This window comes from Anarhichas minor, unplaced genomic scaffold, assembly GCF_050575085.1.
Source record: "Anarhichas minor isolate MPS153535 unplaced genomic scaffold, ASM5057508v1 ptg000028l, whole genome shotgun sequence".
NCBI lineage: Eukaryota > Metazoa > Chordata > Actinopteri > Perciformes > Anarhichadidae > Anarhichas > Anarhichas minor.
Window position 1 is genome coordinate 918,482 of NW_027466474.1, and position 25,470 is coordinate 943,951.

Consider the following 25,470-nt stretch of genomic DNA (forward strand, 5'->3'; position numbering starts at 1 on the left):
ATGTTTGTTTTGTTTTAGTGGGAATTTAATGTGTGTCTTTGCTCATTTGTATTTGTTTAAAGGTAATTTACTCCACTACAACATGCTTAATCACTTGCGTTTGCAAAGTCATGGATGCATATTGGAGATATCACCAAATCACATTTCCAAATGGCAGACAGAAATAAATACAGGATTACTTATTTTTCACTGGCATCCAACGGAATAAGTTGAAGCTTGTGTGAACAACAAATACATCTGAGTAACTGGTAATTATACCTTTAGTAATGTGCTTCCTGAAACCAGCCAGTTTGTGTGAGCCACAGAGTCTGGGGGCTTCCTTTGTTGTTTCTTACAGAGACAGCATCACCGCTGAGGAGCCTGGCATAGTTAGGATTGATTTGTTCTTCTCGTACAACTTTATTTCCATTATTCGGGGAGAGAAACCGTAAAGCAGTGCACATGTTACAGCTAATCTAATGAATAGATATGAACCAGTTGTTCTCAATCCATCGTTCCTCAGTTTTAAGTTTGTAGACAGTCACATACCAGCCTGCAGCAAGGTATGAGTGCAGCGCATGGGAGTTTGGCATTGAGAAGATGCAGACGGAGCTGTCGTGAAAAAGCGCCTTGTCAACGTCTTCCATTATGTTAAGCCATCATCAGGTCATTTTAGAGGTCAGTCTGCTGAAGACAAGATGAACCAAAGTCCATCACTCTGACGAAGATAAACGTTCAAATGCAACTTTTTATTTAAAGAGCAAGACAGTGCAGATTTATCAACGCCCCTCCTTGTGGGGCAAAATCCCATTTCAAGATAATGTTCCTTTTATATGACCATCAGGAGGGCCCAAAATGACCTGATATGCAAGAATACCGGTATTAACATCTCTATAAAGCATCTTAGTAAGCCTCGGCACAAGCTTCCACTCCTCTGAGTTGCACGCCTACGCTTCCTCACACAGAGGTGCTCCTGTTCACCTAAGCGGTAGGAGTATCTCCCTCGTCAAAAAGCAGCAAAGATTTACAAATGTAGCTTTAAGTGAGCTTTTTATTAGGTCTGCCCATCAGCAGCTATCATCACTTAAGTGTACGTCACCATGAAGTTGCCAGTAATTATTATGTCACTCATGCATTTGGATTATGTGCTTTAGATAGAAAAAAAATCACTTTAAAATGTATTTACTTTTTTACAAGCGCAATGCCTGATAATCAAAGTTCTGCAAAGGCTTGAGTTCCTAAATGACACAATATGAAATGATTATAAAATGTTATGTATTTATCGCCCCAGTGTGTGAATAAATAGTATAGTTCATAAAGCACCACCAGTAGCTCCGGTGAGGGTGAAGAAGTTAATGAGGTTCACGTGTTAAATAACACATTATTATTAATGTGTTTCTGTGGCCAATCGTGCATGAAAAAAAAAAAATTGAGCTGAAATTGAATTTGAATTGCTACATGTATTCCCGTAATCTCTCCTGCCATCAGAAAATACAAATACGAGAAAATGCAAGCAGGCCAAGCTGACCAATCACAATTCTTGTTGTCGCTCTGTGGCATCTGCCCAGCCCTGATGTGCAGTTACATTCATGAGGAGGTTTACCTGAGCCCTGGTAGAGCTACAGAGCATCCTTCCACATCCTCTGCAGACCGCCTGACGTAACATTATCTATCTGGCTTTAGCCACTGTCTCTCTGGCCCGGTTCATCGAGCTTTAAGTAAACCTCAGAAGTTATTTCCGTTTCCAGATATTTTGGCAACTAGAGGAGGTGTGTTTTTAAAGAGGACTGATTGTGTAACTAGAACATCTTGAACATAGTCTTTTATAGCATCTTACATGCACACCCACAATTGGCAGGGGCAACACTATTCATCCTACAATACTCTGTGGGTTTGCACAGTAATATCATCCATGTAGTCAGCATGTATAACGGTCTTCTCACATCTCGGAGATTGCACAAACTGTCTTTTGTCGGATGCGGTTGTGGAAAACATGTCAGAGAACCAGTTTCTGAAACTGAGTCTGCCTTTGCTTTGTTCAAACCTCGGTGCCACTTTGTCCTGCTTCTTTGTTGAACATTAAAAGACCAGACACAAGGGCCCATTGCCGAACCCAATCTGTCAAGCCATCCAAAACATGAGGTTTGTGAAGTGTGCAAAAGAACATTGAAATATGCCTCTAGCTTGACTGCTGCCGGGGCGTTGCGTTTCATCTCACCTGTCTCAAAGTATAGCACACCCATCTCCAAAGCCTTCACTGTGGCAGCTTCACCGTTGGAGTTGTTGTGAAATGCTCTCGCGATCAACAGATAGATGCAGCACGTGTGATATGCAAATGTAAGCTGCATCCATTATTAGACTGAGCAGCCGTGCTGCGTGTCTAGATTTATCAGAAAATTGGACGCTACTGTTCATGGAGAATCATTATGTACAGGGTTTTACTTGTACGTGGAAATGGTGATGACATAAATAAAACAACAACCAGATGGTGTCGAGTTGTTTCTTGTGCAGTAAGTACTGCAGCCTCCCCGAGGCTTTTTTTTTTTCACACTTCCCCTATCACAGCACCACCCCAAAAATAAACCACAAAGTCTAACTAAATTTGAAAGATTCAGAAATAGTTAGTCAAACTTGTGTTGCTTCGTTTTATGTACCTGTGTCTGACAGGAGCTTAATCAATTTGCATCAAGGGTTGCATGCCGCAATCCTATTAGCTCAACCCAAAGACAGTGAGCTCTTGAAGACTGTGAAATGATTGTGTCAGTGACTTCGGTATGCTAGTTTATACTGTGTTCACATCAAAGTATCATTGCCCTATCTGTAATCCTATCTCTCATTGTCCTCACACATTCATTTTTAGTACAGAGGTTGGGAGTCGGCACGGTCTTTTATCCCCTTGCATTTTATAATCCAAACTGAATTACTCAGTCTTGCATTCAGCCACTTTTTGACATTTGAGATTTATGGCCCATGTGGGTTTTTGGGCGAGGAATGCGGTTCGATATCCTCGGCCGGCGTGAAGATGAATCCAAATATCACTGTTTGCCTTCATTGCTGCTCCAGTATTGATTCTTTCATGCTGTAAACCTTGACTAATGTCCTCACCCAACATGTTAGCAAGCGGTGGTCCTCTGCAGCTGCACAGCGGTTTTAGCTCCAGACATTTGCCATCCCTCTTTGTTGTGACTCCTGCTTCATTTTCGCACCACTTCCAACATCTGAGGACTTTTTCTCTCGACGTTTGTGGCAAAAGACCCGAGCAAAAGCCGTCTCCCTCTCTCTGCACCCACTCCAGAGCCTGTCAGACTAGATAAGGCAAATTGCTGGTGTCTGTGCTTTAGTCATGTCCTCCTGCCCGTCCTTTCTTCATTACAAGTGGATATTCCTTCCCCTCCATCTGCAGCTTGTCTCTATCGAGGGTAACATAGCTGATTCTTATTGGACACAGCCAGAGTTCAGCATCTCAGTATCTCGCCGTGTGTTTACTGTACAGCATGCTGCATTTGAAGAACTGGGTAGTTTCCTGCCCACTTTTAGCCTCTATCAGGGTGGATCAGTGAGGGCCTGGGTGGTATCTAAGAGAATGACACAGTGCAAAGGAGAACAAAGAAGGACAGGGTGCAATTAAGACACACTCCCGCTCCTCCCCTACCAATCTCTGCACTCTCTATGTGTCACCAAGGTGACATTGCTCAGGGCGCTTCGGTTTTTTTTATCAGGTATGGAGGCTCGGCCTTGCATTTGTACCATTAATCTCCTCGGAAGCTGTGATGTCGGCATTAAAGCATTTCTTTCCCACTACATGACTCAAATTAGCCTTTTATCAAAGGAATGATTTCCTTCTGTAATGATTCTAAGAAAGGAATCAATTGAAGACACCGAGCATATTCAGAAAGGTGGCCTTGTAGTTCGGGACAGCGTAATGAGAAATTATCGGCTTCATATAGAGGAGTTAGTAAGTATGTGAATAAAGCAGAGCAACAGCAATTTCCTCTCCTTGATCAAATATGTCTGTGATGACTCTTCTAGTTTTCTATTTTCCGTTATATTTTCTGATAGAGAATGTGCGTCATGTCTCATTCACTCCTCTACACTCACATTCTCTATTAATCATTTTTACACACTTTAATATTTTGCATTGTTTTCAATATCTCTCCATTGTATCCATGTTACTGTCAGTCTAGCACATCTATGATTTTGGGATTGCCTCCACACAGCTCTCAACATGGCGGCGGCTGAGTCGTTTGCTTGCAGTGCAACAGTGCAAACAATGGCACCAGTGCCGAGAGAGCTAACAGTATATCTTATCTTTATATTGCAAATAGTTGTTTGCTGCTACATTACTGCTCTGGATTTGGAATGCAGCACCTTTAATAGCAAGCTGCTTGCCATGCAGTTACATTACATTCATGCGCTGTGTCCCGACTGGATAGAGCAGCGTTGGAGTGATCTTGGAGCAAAAGAGACAACAGATTCTCAGACTTTCTGAAAAGCCTTTCCTCACTATGCCAAGCCAAACAGAGACTTTTCCCTCTCACCAACTTCTATCCAAAACTCAAACACGCCTCCACACATTCATTTATACTACTCAATGAGCAGACACACTCCTAATGGTTGATCCATTCAGCTGCCATACTTGTACTTTGACTTGAAGTCTCCTCTGCAAAATCTGTCGAGGGAGCACGAGTTTGTTTCAGCATGTGCAAAAAGAAAAACAGAGCTTTGCCAAATTGTATTTCTGCTTGTCTCACATAACAACAGTAGCACTATTTTATTCATGAGAAAGTTTTGTTATCGGTTTTATAGATTTCAGCCAAACTCGCTTTTAAAAGAAGCAAAAATAATATTTATAAATACATTGCATGACTGCAAAGCCATTTTAGTCTGGACACTGTAGGAGTCCCCCTCTTTAGCCCGGGGCACCGGATAGTCAGAAGCCAAAAGTCCCATCAGTGCAGCACTCCAGCTGAGACGTCACAAGCTCGATCCTTGCAACAATCATCAGCGGTAATGTGTCATGACCAAGTGTCCTTGAGGGAAGAAAACTGAAGCTTAATCTCCTCACTCACTCTTAAATCGAGAGCAGTGGAAGTTGTGTGTGTGTGTGAAAAAGATAAAAATGAAAGAGTATAGTTTCCATACTAAGTGTGGCGTGATTGCGGGGGGTAGTTGATGATTGAAAAGTGCATTTATTCTATTCCATCACGCTGTGTAATAGCCTATGGTAAGACTTGTGTGTACAGTAAGCTGTGATGGAAGTGGTGTAAATAGAGAAGACCGCGGCGGCTTGCCAAAATGACCTGAGCAGTGAACGTCAGCCAAACTACTGCACTGCGAGACTGTTGCAAGTGATCCATGTCCTACACACTGCATTAGGCTCTCGGATATTAGGAACGTCTGTCTTTTCCGGAGAATGTTAAAGGAGCTATTACACAAACAGACATTCAAATTCTAGTCAGATTGCTTTGCATATTTTATTTATTTGCAGCAATGTTTCTGGGTGCAGCGTCAACCTTTCCGCTCAGTTCCAGTTTCCATCACACCGTGTGTTTCATTCAGTGAGCAGACGCATGGATCACGGTTCAATTAAAGTCCCAAGGTCGCGCATGTGATGGCGTCGCGCATAAAGCCGTCCCCCGGACCTATTTGTCTTTGTTAGAGGCCCATGTATAACGCTTTCCGATACAAAAGACGGATTGGTCAGATCGTCCTGTCAGGAGTCTCACCAGACCGTGCCTTCATTTGAATTCGCCCTTCAATCAATTAAATCAATGAAAGGAACTAATCAGCGAAGGGACAAGCAGCACAGTTGCACGCTCGATTTCACATACATCGAGGGTTACGATGGCTTACGGGATAACGCTGTGGGATAACGATATTATGTGGCCATCCGGTGGTGTCATAGATCCACTAATTAGGACAGAGGCAGTGTGTGGATTCAAACAAGTTGTTGGATTTGAATAATTAAGTGCTTCCAGTATGCACTTCTTCCCTTTTGATGTGTTTTTTCCCCTTTGAAGAGAGTCCCACTATATCTGCTCCCCCCCCCCAAAAAAAGCCAGTTTTCTCTGCCTCTTGTTAAAATATTTATTTGAGTCCTCAGCGAAATGTATGCACCGTTATTAGAGGAAGTTCACTCCACTGTATTTATGTTTACCACCTCTTTGTGACTTGGGGGGAAAATGATGATTTAACAGAAAATTATTTTAACGTAAAATTCAGCTTTGTGTAAAGTTTTCAGGAACTCACTGAAGCAGCTCTAGACAAATGCGAGGGACTGAAGCATTATGGCGTATCGGTTGGATGGATGGTCAGTTGGTTGTCTGTGTGCTGCCTCCGCTCCATGCACTACTGCATTTAAATCACGTCATCGTCTAATCTTCACTCACAACAACGTAAACAAAACTGGTATTAACCATAATTTGTTAACTTTTATGAAAAAAACATATTAGCAATAAGAAGGCTGTGATAGACTGTGCTGTATTTGCTTTTAATGAACAGAATGTTGGTTTATGGTTCAGTAAAAGTGATTATGAAAACATAATTAAACTCCCCTAAATTGTGTGATAATTCCAAGTTTGTGAAATGGAATTTAGACTCCAATAATGAGTCAGCTACTGCACAGTTCCTGTGCATTTAGAACTAAAGTGAAATAAATATCTTCTTGCATATTAAGCTAAATAAGCCAAATATATTTTACTTTGGGTTATTCTGTTATTCTGTCTATTCACAGTATGTTCGACATTTCTCAAAGTAAATGTATTAATTGTTCAAGATTTTGTAAAATATGTTAATTTGCCACGAGTTCAATAAGAAGATCTATGCTTGTTATAGGTGTTAGGTATGGATTTAAAACCAGGAGGTGGTTAGCCTAGTTTAGCATTAAGACCGGAAACCGGGTACCGCATTTAACTTACCTAAAACCACAAGCTGTCTTTTTTGTGTGTGTATGTGTACGGATTGAACAAGCGAAACACAGCGTTAATTAGGTGATTATAATATTTATCATCTATAGCTCTGGGCAAGAAATCTTTTCTTTTACTGTGTATTTCTTTACGGCCAGGTCCTTCGTGTAAGAGAAATGCCTCTCTGGAGACTTCCTGATTGACTAAAGGATAAATCATGAGCCCTGTACCCGCCACCAGTGTCAGACATCAATCATGGTTTCACACCTGCAAATAACTGCTGTTTTGTTTCCCAGGCATTCTCTACAAAGGCAGCGGGGAGAACCAGTTCATCTCCCTCCAGCCCCCTGTGATCTCCACTGTCATGGGGAACGGGCGGCGCAGAAGCATCTCGTGTCCCAGCTGTAATGGGCAGGCCCAAGGCAACAAGCTGCTGGCGCCGGTGGCTCTGGCATGGGGCATCGATGGAAGTCTGTACGTCGGCGATTTCAACTACATCCGACGCATTTACCCATCGGGCAATGTCACAAGTATCATGGAGCTCAGGTAAGAGCATGGCCTCATTGTTGTTACACGTAGTTTGGGACATTTATTGGGCAACCTGTTGCCTCTTTATCTCTGTCCCTTTATCAAAGCATTTACCTGAAAGGACAAAAGTTGATACTTCCCTGTGTTGTTCTGTAGCTGACCCCTAAAGAAAGTAAAATATGCATATGTTAAAGGTGTTGGATCCCACTTTACATTTCTACAGTTAGTCTGCAGTGTGGAGAGGGAAACTAAAATGGCATGAGCGACAGACTTTCAGTCACACACATCTTTCCTCCTTCCCATAGAAATTTGAAATCTTTTCCCTATCCGTCTTCATAATTAGAAAAGACATCCTGTCTTCACCGTGTAATTGGGATGGTTTACGCCCTCATGCCAAGTTGGCTTGTGTCTGCAATGACTCTCATTCGATCAGTTGGCTTATTTCTAAGTGGCAGATGTTGATTAAATGTACATTGGGCCATCATCCTCTATGAGAGACATACATATGACAACTGCCGTAAAAAGGACGTATGTCACCACACTGTTGGTGTGTAGCTTTACATCAAGTAGTTTGTGAGATAGCGTTGAGATTATAAGGAACAAATATTCAAATCTTAAGAGAGAGATTGAAAAACCTTCCTCTCTATCTCAGGAACCTGCGCAGTGATCGGCCCCTACGGGGCAGTTCTCATGTGAGGATGTGAGTGTAACACTATGAATGGGAGGCACAGTGCTGCTGTGAATGAGCGTGCATGCTCAGCAACCCTTTCCTAGATAAATAATGGTTTAAGAAATGGTTTGTGTCTCCAAGCAACTATTTTACTCTGTTTACAAGGAGAAAAACACTACTGTGGAAACTTGTTGTGTTGGCCAAATTGGACTCAGTCTGACATAAAAGATACACTAAGGACAAATTTAGTTCACATTAGATGGCAGTTGCAGTTGCAGATTTAAACCAGTACCGAAGAAAAAGTGCATAATACAACACATCTTCATTGCTTGCAGAATGCTTGTATTTGATTTGGTGCTAGTCGCTTCCAAACATTTAAAGACCAAAGTGGTGTCACTTTGGTATATATGATGCATGCTTGTTGTATATAACTCCAGACCCTCCATATGGGTCTCCCTGAACCTCTTTCAAACGCTGTTAACGTAAAGTCTGTGTTTAGATTCTGGCTTTAGCGGCCAATGTATCAAGTGGTCGAATCAATATTTCAATATGAGTGGCCAAATTGAGAAGAGCGGTGGTAATGCAGGACGGGGCTTTATGAAGATAGGAGTACATGTCTCCCTCTCTGTGGATTGTAACTCTCCGGCCTCTCCACTTTTTGCCAAACGGATTGTCATTGCTTGCGATTGTCATAGTGGCTGTGTTGATACTCTGACTTTCTGAGATTCAGCTTCTTGTTTTTTCCTCACTAGTTATTGTGAGGAGAAAAAAATAATTGCGAGCCTTTTAAAGCCTGTATGTCATTTCTATGACAAGGAAGCTGTCTGCTTTCGGTAAATGACAACCATTAAAGCGAGAAAGTATCCTTTTAAGATTAACCAATTTCATTGTCTTAATTATTTTTCCTCTTTTCCTGCTCCCTCTGTATCCTGTCATAGAAATAAAGACTTTAGACACAGGTAGGTGTATGTCATCTTAGTGCATGTTGCTTCTAGTTTTCTTCACTCATCACCATCTGTCTCATCCTCTTCATAAGTATATAGATAACTCTTTCTTTTACAGTCGCCTTTAGCACCAGTGATTGCCATGTGTAATTATAACACAATTATAGCTTGATTACATCCAAATAGGAGGAAGAGTGCACAGTCTGTCAGAATTTGGCAATGTGTGTATTGAGGAAATTGCTACAACACACACGGCATTTACATATATAAAGTATTTCTAGGGATAAATATAAAAGAGGCAGTTAATGTGTATACAATCAACACTTATGTACCTAGTGTAATGCTGTCCAATACAATAACTTTGCAATAAACCGCACCGTTGTTAATCATGCAGTATAATTACATTTACTGCGATGGTGTTTGGCAGATGCTCTTATCCAGAGGGGCTTACACAACTGCTTTGTATTCATGATCAACAGATCAAGTTAGGTTGTCCCACTGTTTAACATGGCCGCAAGGGCCATGTTAAACTAGAGGAAGGCTGTCAAGGTAGTGTCTCTTGTGTGACAAGTTATTTCATATGAATATATGTCTTATTTTATTACTTTGAAATCTAAACTAATTTGCCTGATTCGTTGGCTGAGCGCAGCAGCGGTTTCCTCCTCCATATTTTACTCCAGGATGTATTGTTTCCCCTTCATCTAATTCTTTCTGCTCTGGTCAGATGCAGAACAGTTTTGATCAATGCCTATAACGTATAAGCCCTACATGACCCCCAGAGAAGATAAATAAAGCTTGGCGTGCAATGTGACAGCAGAATAAACTTTGTTTGGATTGTCCTCTACAGGTCATTTGTGTAGCTCTGTTGATGCAGGTAGATATTGTATCCTGAATGGTCTAGAACTAAAAGGCATCAACAATTATTTATTTATTTATTTAAATTTATAATTGTATTATTTATTTTGGTCCAGACTAAAGGACAGGAATGACAGGCGTGGATATATCTGGTGACGGCAAGATGAAGCCTCATGAAGCATTGAAGCTTTCCGGCAAATTGGTTAAAAAAAGAGTTCATTTCTCGAGGCTTCTTGAACACCTGTTAAATGTCAAACAGGTCGATCTATTACTGATCTCAACCATGTGATCCGTGGTATAGGCTACTGTATTTTGCGCCTGTATAATTGTCTTGTGAGTAATGCATCAAATGTGTGCCAATCAAATCCTCTGGTCAATAATTGTATCATAATTTAATAACAGTAGTTGTTGTAGTAGGAGCGGCAGAATTAGTGGTTTAACCAGGCAGTTAATATGCTTGTGTCACTAAGAAAATCATTTATACGGGAGACTTTATTTTTATTTCTTCAGGAACAATAATTTCTCAATGTGTCTAAAACGATACAAGCCTCGATACAGGCTTCACAGAAAACCTCCTGGATTACTCGACACGCGCTCCGAAGCCTCGGCACAGCACATAAGATCACTAGATAAAGTTACACTGATTTAGAAAACAGATCTAAAATTAACTTGGCCTCAATGCATTTTTCCAAAGAATCTTGTTAAAGCTGAAACATGGCACGTCGGCAAACGGGCTCAGGAGTTATTATAATACATCCACGTGGCTTTTCTTTTTTATACTCGTGTAAGACAACCTTTTTGATGTTTCCTTTTCTGTTTTGAGCCCGCTTCCCAACAAGTGTTGAATTAACCAATCAGTTTGCAGGTCACGTTGTATAGATTTTGGGAGCCTACCTATCACTGCCATACAGCTGCCTTAACATGAGAGGCTTCGTAAATTAATCCTTTATTGCAGGGCTGTTATATTGGACTGCACAATGTCACACAGGTGTTTCATTTATTGTGTCCGCCCCGTGCCGTTAAAAAAAAAAAATAAAATAAAATAAAAATAAAAATACAAAAATAAAAAAGTGTTACTTATATACGTCTTTCTGAATTCTTAATAAGAACTTGATGGCAGCCACCTATTTTGGGCATTTACTTTGACTCATAATAGCTGTCAAATTTTATGACTCCATCTTCATCATTTTATAAAGATGTTTCATTGCCACATTTATTTTGCCGTCGCATTATCCCATTTCCAAAGCCAACCAGTATTGACTGAAGTACCATTAAGCTGGAGTACAACTAGAGAAGCCATGTTTACGACTGCGCTGTAAAGTGAGCTATTTTTCATGTTAACTGCTTCTGTTTTTAGCCCTTTAATGACACTTAAGCACCATCTATGTATCAACTCTGGCTTAATAGAAAGGTTAATGCTTAGTTTTTTAGCATTTCGAATTTGTTTACAAGGAGCTCACAGAAAATGATAATTTAATTGGTTTTCTTCGAGTCTAAATATCAGTCAATCACGTGTTGTAAAATATCTTGATTCCTCCTCCTTGACACATTTTCTCTCTGATTCATGGATCCATTATCAGACAGCAAAAAGGATGCAAATAAACAGAAACAGATGCAGTGCCATTAGTTGTTGCACTTTGTGAACATAAGCCAGTCATTTCTGTAATTTCCAAAGGCCTTTCCCCGCAGGGGAGTGATAACAAATGAAATGATCTGGCACACAAGTTGCCATTTGTGCTTTGTAAACTGGAAGCCCACTGCAGTGGTATCCTGTTCCACCATTTCAGCCTTCTCTGTCTCACTTGCTGCCTTTTATTTCTCATTCACAAAAGCCTACAGTTTTTTTTTTAACATTAAAAATAGACATTATTACCCTCTTCAGTTCATTATCCACGTGCATGACAATGTTGCTTCTAATTAACTTTCTGTCATCTCCTTTATTGCAATTTTCTTTTAAATGCATGAGTGTGAAGAAGGTTGCCTTGTTCCATTACACTTAAAGCAATGTATGACAGTATGCTGGACTTGATGTTAGTATTCAAACAATACTCCTTTCTAAAAGTATTTATCTATAACTTAAACAAATGCAAAGTGAAGACAATGTTGGCTCTCTGGAGAGGTGTAATGGAATTCATTATATTCCTTTCTCTAAGTGTTTAGTTGGGAGTGAACAGCAGGCTATATTTCATCAGGCCTCAGTTGGGGTTTACAGGTTGTTTCAGGTATCTCACAGAGATTATTGATTTAGACTACATAGTGCTAAATTAGCACTATTAAAGGGCTATTTGGCTGCATTGTTAGACAAAAAGAAGCCCAAAGTGAAGGGACAGTGTATATAACTGAGTTATTGTTTTAAATGCAGTAACAACCCGGCACACCGGTATTACCTGGCAACTGATCCAGTAAGTGGCCAGCTGTACGTGTCGGACACAAACTCCCGGAGGATCTACCGACCGAAAATCTTAACCGGGACCAAGGAACTGCAGTCGAACGCAGAGGTGGTGGCAGGGACCGGGGAGCACTGCCTGCCCTTTGATGAGAACCACTGTGGCGATGGAGGCAAAGCCCCAGAGGCCTTTCTCACTGGACCCAAAGGTATCGTTAAAAACTAATGAAGATGTACCCAAATGGTGGGGCGGGGCACAGTGATGGCTTCCTCAGTCAGGAGTGGCAACTGCTTAATTTTAATTTATGTGTATCAACCTGGTCCGTGCCAAGCAAGGGCCTTCTGATTGATTTTAATGGATGGGTTTTAGTTTTGTGTCATGTAATGTGTAAAAGTAAGCAGGACTGTTAACTGTCAACAAAAAAATAAACTGAAGCAGTGTAGATTAAGGTTTTTTTTCTGCTGCAGTCTATCAGAGGTTATTGTTGTTTTACCCTCCATAAATATAATTAATAATTTATTTAGCAGTATTGGATATTCCTGTAAATATCCTTTAAAATGTACTCGATCCTTGACGATTCTTTTCCAAAGCAGCTCTTGTGAAAGTAAAGTGTTCAGTCCTTTAAAGCTCAAAGTGACAGCTATCCACAGGTTGATGCCCGCCATGCACAACCTGTTGTCCACATTCAAATACCACACGGCCATTTGGGCCATTTGTGGTTGGATTGCTCACTTTTTTATAAGTTCTTCTGGATAAAAAGGCTAAGATGAATTGTTTTTGCGGTAGTTGTTGCCCGCTCTGAATGCCAAATGCAATAGCTCAGATTCAGCTGGGTGATAAAGGCTCGAGTGAAGGCAATCTGAGGGAGCGACTCTAATGATGGAGTGGGTGGAAGCCGAGACCAGAGAAGAAACAGCAGATGGCTCCATTTTTTTCTCCTCTCAGACATTTGGTGAACTTTGCTCAAATGTGACACATTTCATCTGTCTGAGAATCTCAGACTGTCAAATAGCCAGCTCCCAAGGATTCACCGTGGGCTCCCTCAACTCGTAAATGTTTTAGCAGAAAGCAATCTTGTGCAGACCTAGCCACAGGTCAAACCAAACCACTCACCTTCCATAGAAGCTTTTTAAAGTCTTCATTGAAAAAGAAATCATGTGCTCGGGGTAAAAGTGAATATAAAGCTTATTCATGATATTCTAAAATCCTTCAGAAACTAAAGGAACTATCTTACACTCTACAAATATGTTCCTGAGATCGTAGAATCGAACCCAAAAAACCACGGCGTGTTGAAACCAATGTGAAGAATGAAAAATAGTCTCTCTGCATGTGAGGTGTGATTGAATTCCCATAGGTGCTGGTCTCTATTAAGCAGCATGGGGACACAGAGAGTGATGTCGACGCTGCCGTGGCCCGTTCGTGCATTTTCCCAGTTTGGGACAAATGGTTATTGCAACTCCACACTGGCTCGGCTGCAACTTACAACTCTGAGCTGACACTCGATCATTGAGACAATTTAGTCCGCAGTTGTCACCATGGCAACGGCCTGTCTTTCACCCCCCCCCCCCCCCCCCAACCCTTTCATCTAAAATTGGCCGAAGCTGTCATTTCCGCTCCCTCGCTCATTCATTCCTCAAATGGTGTGCAGATTGTTGATGATTGCCGATGACAAAAAAAAATCTCCCAAAGCCCAACACTCATTGACACCCCCGGTCCTGAGCTCCTTTTTTTTTTTTTTTTAGAGAGGAGGGTTACAAGACGTGGCAAGTGCATATATACCGTATGAATACAGCCTTTCCCACTTCAGCCTGCGAAATAATTTAACACCAGAAAAGCAGCCTGTGAATTATTGATGGCTGTGCTTTTTGCAGTGACCTGAATAATGGGAAGGCAAGCTTGACACATGTATCCATCGTGTTCTGTCCACTGAGTCATGCAAGCAGAGACGCCGCATATCTACCATGTTTTCTTGTTATCACAAGGTCTTTCTTTTTTTTCCTATCCTTTCTCTTCTTTTGTCTCCCCCCCCCTCTTACCTGATGTCCACAGGCATCGCTGTAGGCAAGAATGGACTGATATATTTTGTTGATGGCACCACAATCAGAAAGGTGGACCAGAACGGCATCATCTCCACTTTCCTTGGTTCCAACGACCTGACATCGGCTCGCCCTCTGACCTGTGACAACAGCATGGACATCAATCAGGTGACTTGTACGCCAATGTGCCAGAGAGTTGTGCGCTCACACAGAGCATGTCACAGCGCCACCCTGTGCCCCCACCTCCCTCACCCTCTTTCAATTTGCTCATCCATGACTCATCATTGATATGCAGTTATATAACTCCATATATATATATATATATATATGACATATGCAGTATATGCAGTATAACTAATCTCTTCATGAATGCTAATCTTTTTTGGGCAACTTGTTTTCGAGTGAGGAAGACATACAGGGGCTTTTATTCTATATTTTATTTACCTCATCGTTTATATAATCATTAACATTGCCCAAAGTCTTGACAGCAAGGTGGAAGAGCTATTTTGTATGCTGCTCCCTCTCTCTGGAACCTTGTGCAATTACATTTAAAATTGCAAAAAAAAAAAAAAAAACTTTGAATCATAGCTGCAGAAATTGTATGCCCTCTCTTCTGGCTGCTATTTAGGAGAATATTACAATCTGGATGTTTTAGTGTAATTCATTTACTGTCTGATAGCATCATTCTTACTTATTTTTATTGATGGTTAGATTGCCCTTGGTTGATTTTAAAGTGCCTCTTCGGTTAGTTCCAAGGATGTTATCTTTTAAATGATTCTTATTGGCGATATTATTTATGGTTTGATAATCCCATTTCTGTTAAATTCTGATCTGATCTGCTAATGAATGTTAGCTCGTGACATTGTTATTGCTGCCTCTCTTGGCCAGGACACTAAAAAAAAAAAATGTTATCTCTATGTGAAATACCTGGTTGAGCAAATTTAAAAGAGGCAGTTAACTGACGTATCTTATCCAGAGAGACACACAGTGACATTAGTGGAATAAGCTCCAGTTCCTACACCAGGTGCTTGGTGGAAGGGGAAAAAAAACAGAGATGATGATTTTTTTTTTCCTTCTTTTTTGCTCTCAACTCGACAAGAGCAGAGCATTTTCTCTGAAAGTACAGGAGGAAAATATGTGCTATAGGAGGAAGATGTGATTTAGGCAGGAAGTGGAGACATGAAGTGTTTATTGAGGAGATGAGTTTTCAGGTCACGGCGGATGATATGGAGGGAAGAATAATTACTCAGTTTGGGGGACTTGTTTTGATGTGGCTGGAGCTGAATTAGTGTTTGGTGTTCCACTGGAAATACTCAGGATTGAAGACACTCGCACCATACATGATAATGAAGCAGCGATCGGTAGCGAGTGCGGCGCACATATAACCGTTTCTTCAGCAGCACCTGAGGACGGCTGGCTTTGTCCCGCAAAATTGACTAACTCCCTGTGAATGAGGGGACATAAAAGCAGCACCCTATCCCCACACAATAGGTTATAGCATTACAATACCACGGCGCTTCCTCCAAAGAAGAGAAGTGCCGCTCCCTGCGCTCAAACATTTATATCCCTCCTCATTTCACTCCTTTACAAATTTTGAGATCTGACTTAAGATGAATAATGAAGAAAAATAAAAAACAAAAAAAGGACTATGCTGTGAACGCATATGAATGTAAATGGATGAGTTCACAGCGTCCTTTATATCTGGTTCCTGCAGAAAGTGAATTGTTGAGTGAATTGGCTGTGGTGAATGTAATTGCCGCAGGGTCAGGTTCTCCCACCTCTTACATGTGTGCACCAGACATAGCAGTGTTTTGTACCTAAGCAATTTACATTTTAATTAGGTTTCTGATGTTCTAATGCAGATCAGCTTACAAACAAAACACTTCAAAAAGTAGATAGGAAGGACGGCAACAGTCAAAACCAAATGACCCCGACAGCAGATATCACAAATATCCTTGTGTCCTTTTGAGAGGTTAGATAATAATAGCACCACAAATAAGAGCCGGGAGAAAATGAAACAGTGTGTTTGGCAGCATTAAGCCATTTTAAATGTAAACAGAACAGAAATCAATCTGTGTTTGTGTGTGTACATGTGTGTGTGTGTGTGTATGTGTGTGGGTGAACATGAAGGGGGAAAAACATAAGAGAACATGAAGACAAAGGACTAAGCTTGTCACTTTTTGCTAATTACCAAGTCATTTGGTTTGAGCCAATAAAAAGATGGTTTTGGCGAGACCGTATGATCCTCAGGCATCCCAGCTAGAGAATTGGCTCAGTGCGGTTTAACTAGTGGCAGCCTTACAGGCAGTGTGTTTGATTATTAATCACCCTGTGGAAAAACACAATTCAGGAGCGTTTTGACAGTTTTAATGACACAGTTATGTATTTAAAGGCCAGGCCAATCATTTGTGCTGTTACAAATACGCTTTTTATTAACTGACACATTTCTGACAAGCAGACTGTAATAGTTGGCTGTGGTTAAAGCGTTGGACTGTAATGTCTCCTTGTTATTTTTTCCAAGATGCGGTTAATACTGCTATCTTCTTTTATGTGTAGGATTTTTTACTTAATTTTGATTTAATTTGATACACTTAATTGACCACTTAATGGGGTGCTCTCCTCTCAGGCTACAGCATCAGTTAGTAAGCATGCTCTGGGTTATTTTGGCAGCTATACTATTGCCACACAGGGCATAACCCCCTGGAACGTCACTTAGTTTTAAATCTCAGTAGCAGCGTGATAAAATGTAAATGTTTAGTCGGGATAGAGGGCATAATGGAAAATTATCTTAAACGTCACAGTGGCCAGAATTATCCTTTAAATTCATGTATCAGCAGCGCTAGCACAAGAAGATAAGACTTAATCCTGTACCCCAAAGGTATAATATGTATTATTTATTTCTCCCTTCAAGCCAATTTAAATTATATATTCTAAGACAAACTAGCATAGTGTAAAGAGAGAATACCTTGCCACTAAAGTGTCACCTTTAATTCCTGCACCAGTCAATGTCTTAATGATAAACTAGATATATTGCACCTGTTGAGATCGACGGATAGGAAATATATTGTCTGTGGGAGCCAAGTGAAACAGAATTTAGCTTCAAAGAGCAGGACTTTGTCAGTTTAAAGCTTACTCACTGTTCAAGTCAGCCTATTCATGACAATAATGAAGAATATTCATGCCTTTTTGAATTAAGTATGTTCTTTTATAACATCACTAAATTTCTTTTTTTATGCTTGCTGACAATCCCACCATGCAAATTTGCTACATCGTTCATGTGCAAATAAACTTGGCTTAGGCTTGAGTCACTGCTGCATTTTATTTATTAGGAAAAGGACTTTCAAAATGGATATTTACTTAGATTAATTGTGGGTCATGATCACTGGGAGTAAGCTGGTATTACCGTCTATTGCAAATGTTTAATTTAAGATAATAATGTCCTGTGTTTCAGGTGATTCTGGAGTGGCCCACTGACCTAGCAGTTAGCCCCATGGACAACTCGCTGTATGTCCTGGACAACAATATTGTGCTGCGCATCACAGAGAACGGTCAAGTGAGCATCGCAGCTGGCCGACCTCTCCACTGCCCACTGGCTGGACTGGAGCGTGGTGTGGCTGGAGGGCAAAGGGCCCAGTTAACCCCTATAGAATTTGCTGTTTCCATCGCCATATCTTACCATGGGGCCATCTACATAGCGGAGACGGACGAGAGGAAGATGAGCAGAATCCGAAAGGTTTCTGTGGATGGTGAGATAACGCATTTGGCCGGGTCTCCCTCCGACTGCGATTGCAAGAACGATGCCAACTGTGACTGTTATCAGACAGGGGACGGCTATGCCAAAGATGCGAGGCTCAACGCGCCGTCGTCTTTAGTGGCAGCTCCAGATGGAACACTCTACGTGGCAGACCTGGGCAACATCCGCATCCGGGCCATCTCGAGAAATGGACCAACTCTCAGTGCCAATACATATGAGGTGGCTTCCCCTGATGCCCAGGAGCTGTATGTGTTTGACAGCAATGGCACCCACCAGCACACTGCAAGCCTGCTCACTGGCGACTTCAAATATACGTTCAGCTACAGCACAGAGAATGACATCACAGCTGTAACTGACAGCAGTGGCAACACTCTGAGAATCCGTAGAGATCCCAACCGCACGCCGGTGCGTATCGTCGCCCCTGATAACCAGGTGATCTGGCTGACCATGGGCACCAACGGCGGACTGAAAACACTCACAGCGCAAGGCCAGGAGCTGGTGCTTCTTACTTACCACGGTAACAACGGCCTCCTGGCTACAAAGACATCAGAGATTGGCTGGACAACTTTTTATGAGTAAGTATAATGGAGATTGGAAAGAACATTCTGTGTAAATCTTAACATTATTTGTCTTCTGTGTCTGGACCAACATGGTAAAAGACCTCCAACTGTGTGCATACTAATGCACAATATGAAAAACAATTGCTCTTTGCATTTTGGCAGATAATGGTATTATTAGGAATAATTTAACTTCTTATGGATATTAACAGCCTTGCAGTTGTGAGCTAGTACTACTGAATTATCTTTGACACTAATATTTATACTCCTTATTTCTTATTCAAACCTCACGAGGTACAAAGATCTTTAAAAGAAAGTTTGCTAAGTCTGTATTCCTGTGTGTGTGTTCATTCTTGTCTCACAGCTCAGTACAAGTTTACTCTATAATTGGTAACCATACTTACCTGCAAACTGCTTTAGGGTGTACATTTAATTGAAAAACTAATTATAAAAGTTGCCTCAGATCTGTAAAATAGCCCAGTTAGACTATAATAACTGCTACTTTTTCTTCTTATTTTTTGCTTGACTAGACGGTGTGTCCAATAATGTTGCAGTTAGCAGAGGAGGAGCAACAGAAGTGTAACAAGAGGAATTTGCTTTAAGACACTTTTTAAGCTAAAGTTAAACAAAACGACAAGCTCATGATTATACTTTGTTATAATTAGCCACCTGGCCTCTCTATCATAACGATTTTTTATTTTGCTACCGTGGCCTCTCAGTGATTGAATTTGCCTCTCTTGTGTAATTTGCTGTCATGTCACATTATGCCATGAATGATATCCCCACTATAACTAAAAGAAAAAGCAAAGCATTCAGTTGAGATTTTAATGACAAATCAATCATTGCATTAATTATAAGTGTGTGGTTTTCTTTCTGTTATGTAAATCTGGTAGCTTGATGGGATATTTGGATTGCGCCTTGGGTTGATACAGACGCCGTGTCACTTATGCTCTGGAAATTGACATGGGATGTAACAGATGTGACACTTACTCTACAAGAATAAAAGAGCTGATAATTGAATGCGCCGAGAGCAATCATATATCAATGCTTTGCCATTTTCTCTTCTCTTTGTCAAACAGCTATGACAGTGAAGGACGGCTGATGAATGTGACGTTCCCCACCGGAATGGTGAATAACTTGTACACAGACATGTACAGCGCTTTGACGGTGGACATTGAAAGCTCCATGACGGAGGAGGAAATCAGCATCACCACGAACACCTCAACCATCCGTGCCTTCTACACTCTGGCTCAGGGTAAGGCCATGGCACTCATCTTCCCAACTCAGGCAGCTATTTTGAAAGCAGTTATTTATCATTGTTTCAGGGGTCGCCGGGGCAATGTTGAGTAAGCTTAAGTCGTGCATCATTATAGCTTAGAGGGTCTGACAGACGACAGTGTAAATGATTACTCTCTCTGTGTGGGTTTGGGGTGTCAGGGAGACACATCAACCTTGTATCTAAATGGTTTCTACTCTCTGCCAGACCCAGATGGTCCAGTTATTTGCTGCACATCATTCATGTCCATTCCATCTGGAAATTGCCAAATATTAAATACTAAGGAGTTAAAACATAATTAATACTAAGGACTTAAAGCATAATTAAGTACAACCAATAATTACCTCAGGAGACATGAAAAGATAACGTCTGTTCCAGTGTGTAATTACTTATTCCTGTGTTCTAAGTTGCATTTTTGTTCACTTTTTGTTTGTTATCAATAGACCAATGTAGAAGCATCTATCAAGTGGGCTTTGACAACTCGCTGAGGATTACGTATGCCAACGGGATGGACACCCACTACCAGACAGAGCCCCACATCCTGGCAGGCGCTGCCAACCCAACTGTAGCCAGACGCAACATGAGCTTGCCAGGGGAGAGTGGGCAAAACTTGGTTGAGTGGCGCTTCCGCAAAGAACAAGCCAGAGGGAAAGTTATCGTGTTTGGACGCAAGCTTAGGGTATGTTTGATTTTTTATTTTATTTTTTTTTTTTTCTTGCTTGTGGGACATTGAGATGATCAGCTTGCCATGAATACAAACGTGTCTGTTCCCTTTGGCTCTACCTCAGTGTTGGATGTGATATGAGTATGGCAGTGACACTATGAGGGTCAGAGATCAGTTGCACAAAAGTCAGATCAAACAGTCAAAAATGTGACGGGTGTTTTTTTTTGTTTTTATGTCCTTATTATTAACATTGTACAAATGTTTCTACAATTATTTTTTTCCGTTGAAATTTATGAGTCACCAGAACATTTAGTTCCTGATATAGAGGGTTATCAATATCCCACTGTACAAAAGTCCACCTCCTCTCCTTCCTCCTTCTTAGAATCTGACACTCAGATTTGTGATTTATGGTCTTTCATGAACTTAACTTTGGTGGTTACTTTCCCTCTCAGTATTTTTTGTCTCCTCTAAATGTAGGAGGTTGTGATTTAAGGGTACCTGAATAATCACCAGAGTGTCTCTCAGTTAAATGAGCCTTATGAGGGAGGTGTTAATCTCTGTGACAACTGTAGCGAAAATGACATGAATAAAGTTTAAAGAGCCATCCAGACGTGATATCAAGATCAAGAATTTCTTCTTGAGACTGCACTATTGTGTAATCAATTGGTAGCACAATTTAGATTAAGTGTCATCTGTTAGTCATGTCTTATTTTCCCTCGTAGAAGCAGTAGTAGGAATGGTTGTAGTTTTTTGTCTAACGCTTTATTAAATCAAATCTTTCCCACAGGTGAACGGACGGAACATTCTTTCTGTCGATTACGATCGCACCCTGAGGACAGAGAAGATTTATGACGACCACAGGAAGTTCCTCTTAAAGATTATATACGACACAGCCGGCCACCCGGTGCTCTGGGTGCCTAGCAGTAAGCTACTGCCGGTTAATGTGAGCCGCACCAGCAGTGGGCAAATCAGTGCCCTGCAGAGAGGCCCCACCACAGAGAGACTTGAGTACGATAGCCAAGGCCGCCTGGTTTCCAGGGTGTTTGCTGATGGGAAGATATGGAGTTACACCTACCTGGAGCAGGTGAGGAAATAACATGACCCGAGGAAGCAATATGTAAGATATACTTTATAGCGGACTAGTCGTTATCGCTACAGGGTGAATAAAGACAAACATGTAGCAGAGGTCACCCTGAAGACGCCTATTTTGCAATAATCACCGGCTCCTGCTACATAATTCTGCTTCTTACAGAGGTACTTAGCTAACACACTAATCATTTTACACTAACAGCAGATGTGTGAGCATCAATTACAAGCTTTAGGTGTAAACATGTTCAGAGGGAGCTATACTTTAGCTTCTACCCGGCATGTAAAGTATAGTATAGTATGTCATAGGGCTGATTACCGTAGGTAGCACTGAATGGCAGTATCCTAAGTTCTGACAGTAGTATAACGTATACAGTGCATGTGCAATAGAATCACTGAGTGTAAAGCTGTGGACAAACTGGAAGACTAACCATTTTATGAACTGCTGCATGTATTTTTGTATAATGTGTCCTGCCCTGTTTGTTTAGTGCTTTTCTATCACTTTGTATGTTTTAATTAAGACCTGCTTAGGGACTGCATAATTAGCTTTAAGCTAACTCTGGTACAATTCTTTAAGTGGTAACATCTATGCTTAATATTGATCGAGGTCCCAGTGATTTAATTAGGTTAGGTTTCAGCTATTTAATGTTTTTAATTAAATGGCTGAAACCTACAAAGACTATTTCCACTGATTTTAAGTCGTAGCGCCCAGAGACCACAATTGAGATTGATTAGCTGAGAGACTGACTGACAGAGACAACACACTGGTTGATTGCAAGGCTAGAATTATATATGAAATCCTGCGAGAGCGCAGTTTTCACATTTAATAACTGGGTAAATACAGTCGTTAAATATGTGTGCTCCTTTCTGACCCCCCCGCATCTAAAAATATTCTTGTGTTTTGGGAAATAGTTATTGATTTATCCAGTCTTTGTGGTTTTCAGCTCGTCTTCACACCTTCTCCTAGCTTTATCAAATTCTTTGGAAACTATAGGAATCCGCTTCCCTGCTAAATAACAATTATGTACATATTGATTTTTAAGAGTATATCATGCCACATGTATACTACACAAAAATGAGTTCAAATCCATAAAACTGACTTCTGTATTTTGATCTTTGCATTCTGCTGTTTCATCACGTCAAACAGCAAAATGTCATCCGTCTCTTTCCCAAAAATACCCTTAAATTGTTTTGTAGACCGTATTTAAGGTTGCACTGAGATGCTCAGCTATAAACACACACACAGAGAGATTTCATCAGCCACTCCTGGCCCCATCCTTTCATTGCGTGACCTGGAGAGCCAATGTCAACACTCTGACATAAGGAACACAGAGAGCTCAGGGAGCACAGGGAACTTCTATGTCGCAACGGATGACTGGGCATGACATTTCAACGGGAAGGGTGGTAAACCCTTAGAAGACAGACCACACTCCAAACTGCATGCACTGTAAATTAATTAAAGTAGTCTCTGTGTGTCATAGGAGTTCAAAGTAAACTTGTATTATTTTGCATTCTTGTGTGTGTTGACTACTAGACACTCATTAACAGTTGAACACACAGTATTTGAAACACACAGTCTTCTACGCCAGCGTTCCTGGTAAATGTTTTTTGACAGAAGCTCTGTGTAGTATTTAAAATCAATATATCACTTTAAAAGATAACTTTTTTTAATTAAAGCTGTACATTCTGCATTAAAAGATATTCGACAGTGTGCAGGGCAATTGGTAGCTGCTGTCTCACAGCAGTGATTGATAATGCTACCTGGTGGGTTTTTTCATATACCCTATGTCTTCTTTTCTCAAAGAGTAAATTTCCACTCACTTTGCCTGCACTCACATTGCCTGGCATTAACCATTACCTAAGGAAACACCTGCTTTTTTGCTGTCTTCCCTCTAGTCCATGGTTCTCCTGCTCCACAGTCAACGGCAGTACATATTCGATTTCGACTCTCTGGACCGTCTTTCTGCTGTCACGATGCCCAGCGTCGCCCGCTACACCATGCAGACCATCCGTTCAGTGGGCTACTACAGGAACCTTTATCACCCCCCAGAGAGCAACTCCTCAGTGGCCGTGGACTACAGCGAAGACGGCCTCCTACTGAGAGTAGCTCACCTCGGCACAGGCCGGAGGATCCTGTACAGGTACCGCCGGCAGAACAAACTGTCAGAGATCCTGTATGACAGCACGAGGGTCAGCTTCACCTACGACGAGACTGCAGGAGTGCTGAAGACCGTCAACCTGCAGAATGAAGGATTCATCTGCTCCATCCGTTATCGGCAAGTGGGTCCCCTGGTGGACCGGCAGATTTTCCGCTTCAGTGAGGACGGCATGGTCAACGCACGCTTCGACTACACCTATGATAGCAGCCTGCGTGTCACCAGCGTGCAAGGCGTCATCAACGAAACACCCCTACCCATCGATCTATACCAGTTTGATGACATCTCAGGAAAGGTCGAACAGTTTGGGAAGTTTGGGGTGATCTACTATGATATCAATCAGATCATATCCACCGCAGTCATGACCTACACCAAGCACTTTGATGCACATGGACGCATCAAGGAGATCCAGTATGAGATATTCCGCTCACTCATGTACTGGATCACTTTCCAGTACGATGATGTGGGGCGAGTCATTAAGCGCGAGATCAAGATTGGCCCGTTTGCCAACACCACCAAGTACAGCTATGAGTATGACGTGGATGGCCAGCTCCAGACTGTGTACCTGAACGAGAAAGTGATGTGGCGCTATACGTATGACCTGAATGGAAATCTGCACCTGCTGAATGCAGGAAACAGTGCCAGACTTCTTCCTCTGCGCTATGACTTGAGGGACCGCATCACCCGCCTCGGAGATATCCAATACAGAATGGATGAAGATGGTTTCCTCCGTCAGAGGGGAGCAGAGATCTTTGAGTACAACTCCAAAGGACTCTTGGTGCGGGTCTACAGCAAGAGCAGCGGTTGGACTATTCAGTACCGCTACGATGGACTTGGACGCAGGGTGTCCACCAAGATAAGCTTGGGCCAACACCTGCAATACTTCTACGCAGACCTGAGCTACCCGGCCAGGATTACACACGTATACAACCACTCCAGTTCAGAGATCACCTCACTCTACTATGACCTCCAAGGCCACCTGTTTGCGATGGAGATCAGCAGCGGGGAGGAGTTCTACATCGCCTGCGATAACACCGGCACACCTCTGGCTGTCTTCACCAGCAACGGCCTCCTGGTCAAACAGCTCCAGTACACAGCGTACGGCGAGGTCTACTTCGACTCCAACCCAGACTTCCAGCTTGTGCTCGGGTTTCACGGAGGACTTTATGAACCCCTGACCAAACTGCTACACTTCGGGGAGCAGGATTATGACATCATGTCTGGAAGGTGGACTGTTCCGGATGTCTCCACTTGGCAAAAAGTTGGCAAGGAGCCAGCTCCTTTTAATTTATACATGTTTAGAAATAACAATCCAATCAGCAAAGTCCAGGAAATGAGAGAATATGTTGCAGGTAAGACATATTGCTATTCATGATGATTATTAGGGCTTCAATAAGGATTATTTTCAGTCTCGATTTTTTTTGCCTCCGTGACTCGTTTTATCTCGTATATTCAATCTTATATCTTGTCTTACTTTTTATCCGACCATTTGCCAAAATATATTCAGTCGACTATCTTGTGTGAATGAAGCAGATCCTCACAACTGACTAGCTTGAAAATCCAATTCATTTTCTCTCAATCAACTAATTGAGGGTGATTTCGTATTAATATTTATATTACTTTATTTTTATTGGTAGTAAATAGTTTCAAGGTTTTGAAGAATTTCACTGACA

At 41.5% G+C, this 25,470-nt stretch overlaps 1 protein-coding gene across 5 annotated transcripts in view; it reads left to right on the forward strand.

Annotated features, from left to right (window-relative positions):
- Nucleotides 1-25,470, forward strand: part of LOC142962918 (teneurin-3) — a 121,525-nt gene that overhangs the window by 94,194 nt on the left and 1,861 nt on the right. For 3 of the 5 annotated variants that reach the window (XM_076103601.1, XM_076103602.1, XM_076103604.1), the window contains 9 exons: nucleotides 7,181-7,430; nucleotides 9,021-9,041; nucleotides 12,244-12,476; nucleotides 14,318-14,472; nucleotides 17,756-18,633; nucleotides 19,695-19,870; nucleotides 20,335-20,570; nucleotides 21,343-21,639; nucleotides 23,538-25,149. In XM_076103601.1, the coding sequence (XP_075959716.1) occupies nucleotides 7,181-7,430; nucleotides 9,021-9,041; nucleotides 12,244-12,476; nucleotides 14,318-14,472; nucleotides 17,756-18,633; nucleotides 19,695-19,870; nucleotides 20,335-20,570; nucleotides 21,343-21,639; nucleotides 23,538-25,149 (3,858 nt within the window). The remainder of the gene's footprint in view (nucleotides 1-7,180; nucleotides 7,431-9,020; nucleotides 9,042-12,243; nucleotides 12,477-14,317; nucleotides 14,473-17,755; nucleotides 18,634-19,694; nucleotides 19,871-20,334; nucleotides 20,571-21,342; nucleotides 21,640-23,537; nucleotides 25,150-25,470) is intronic. The other 2 variants (XM_076103603.1, XM_076103605.1) reach the window with 1 other exon arrangement.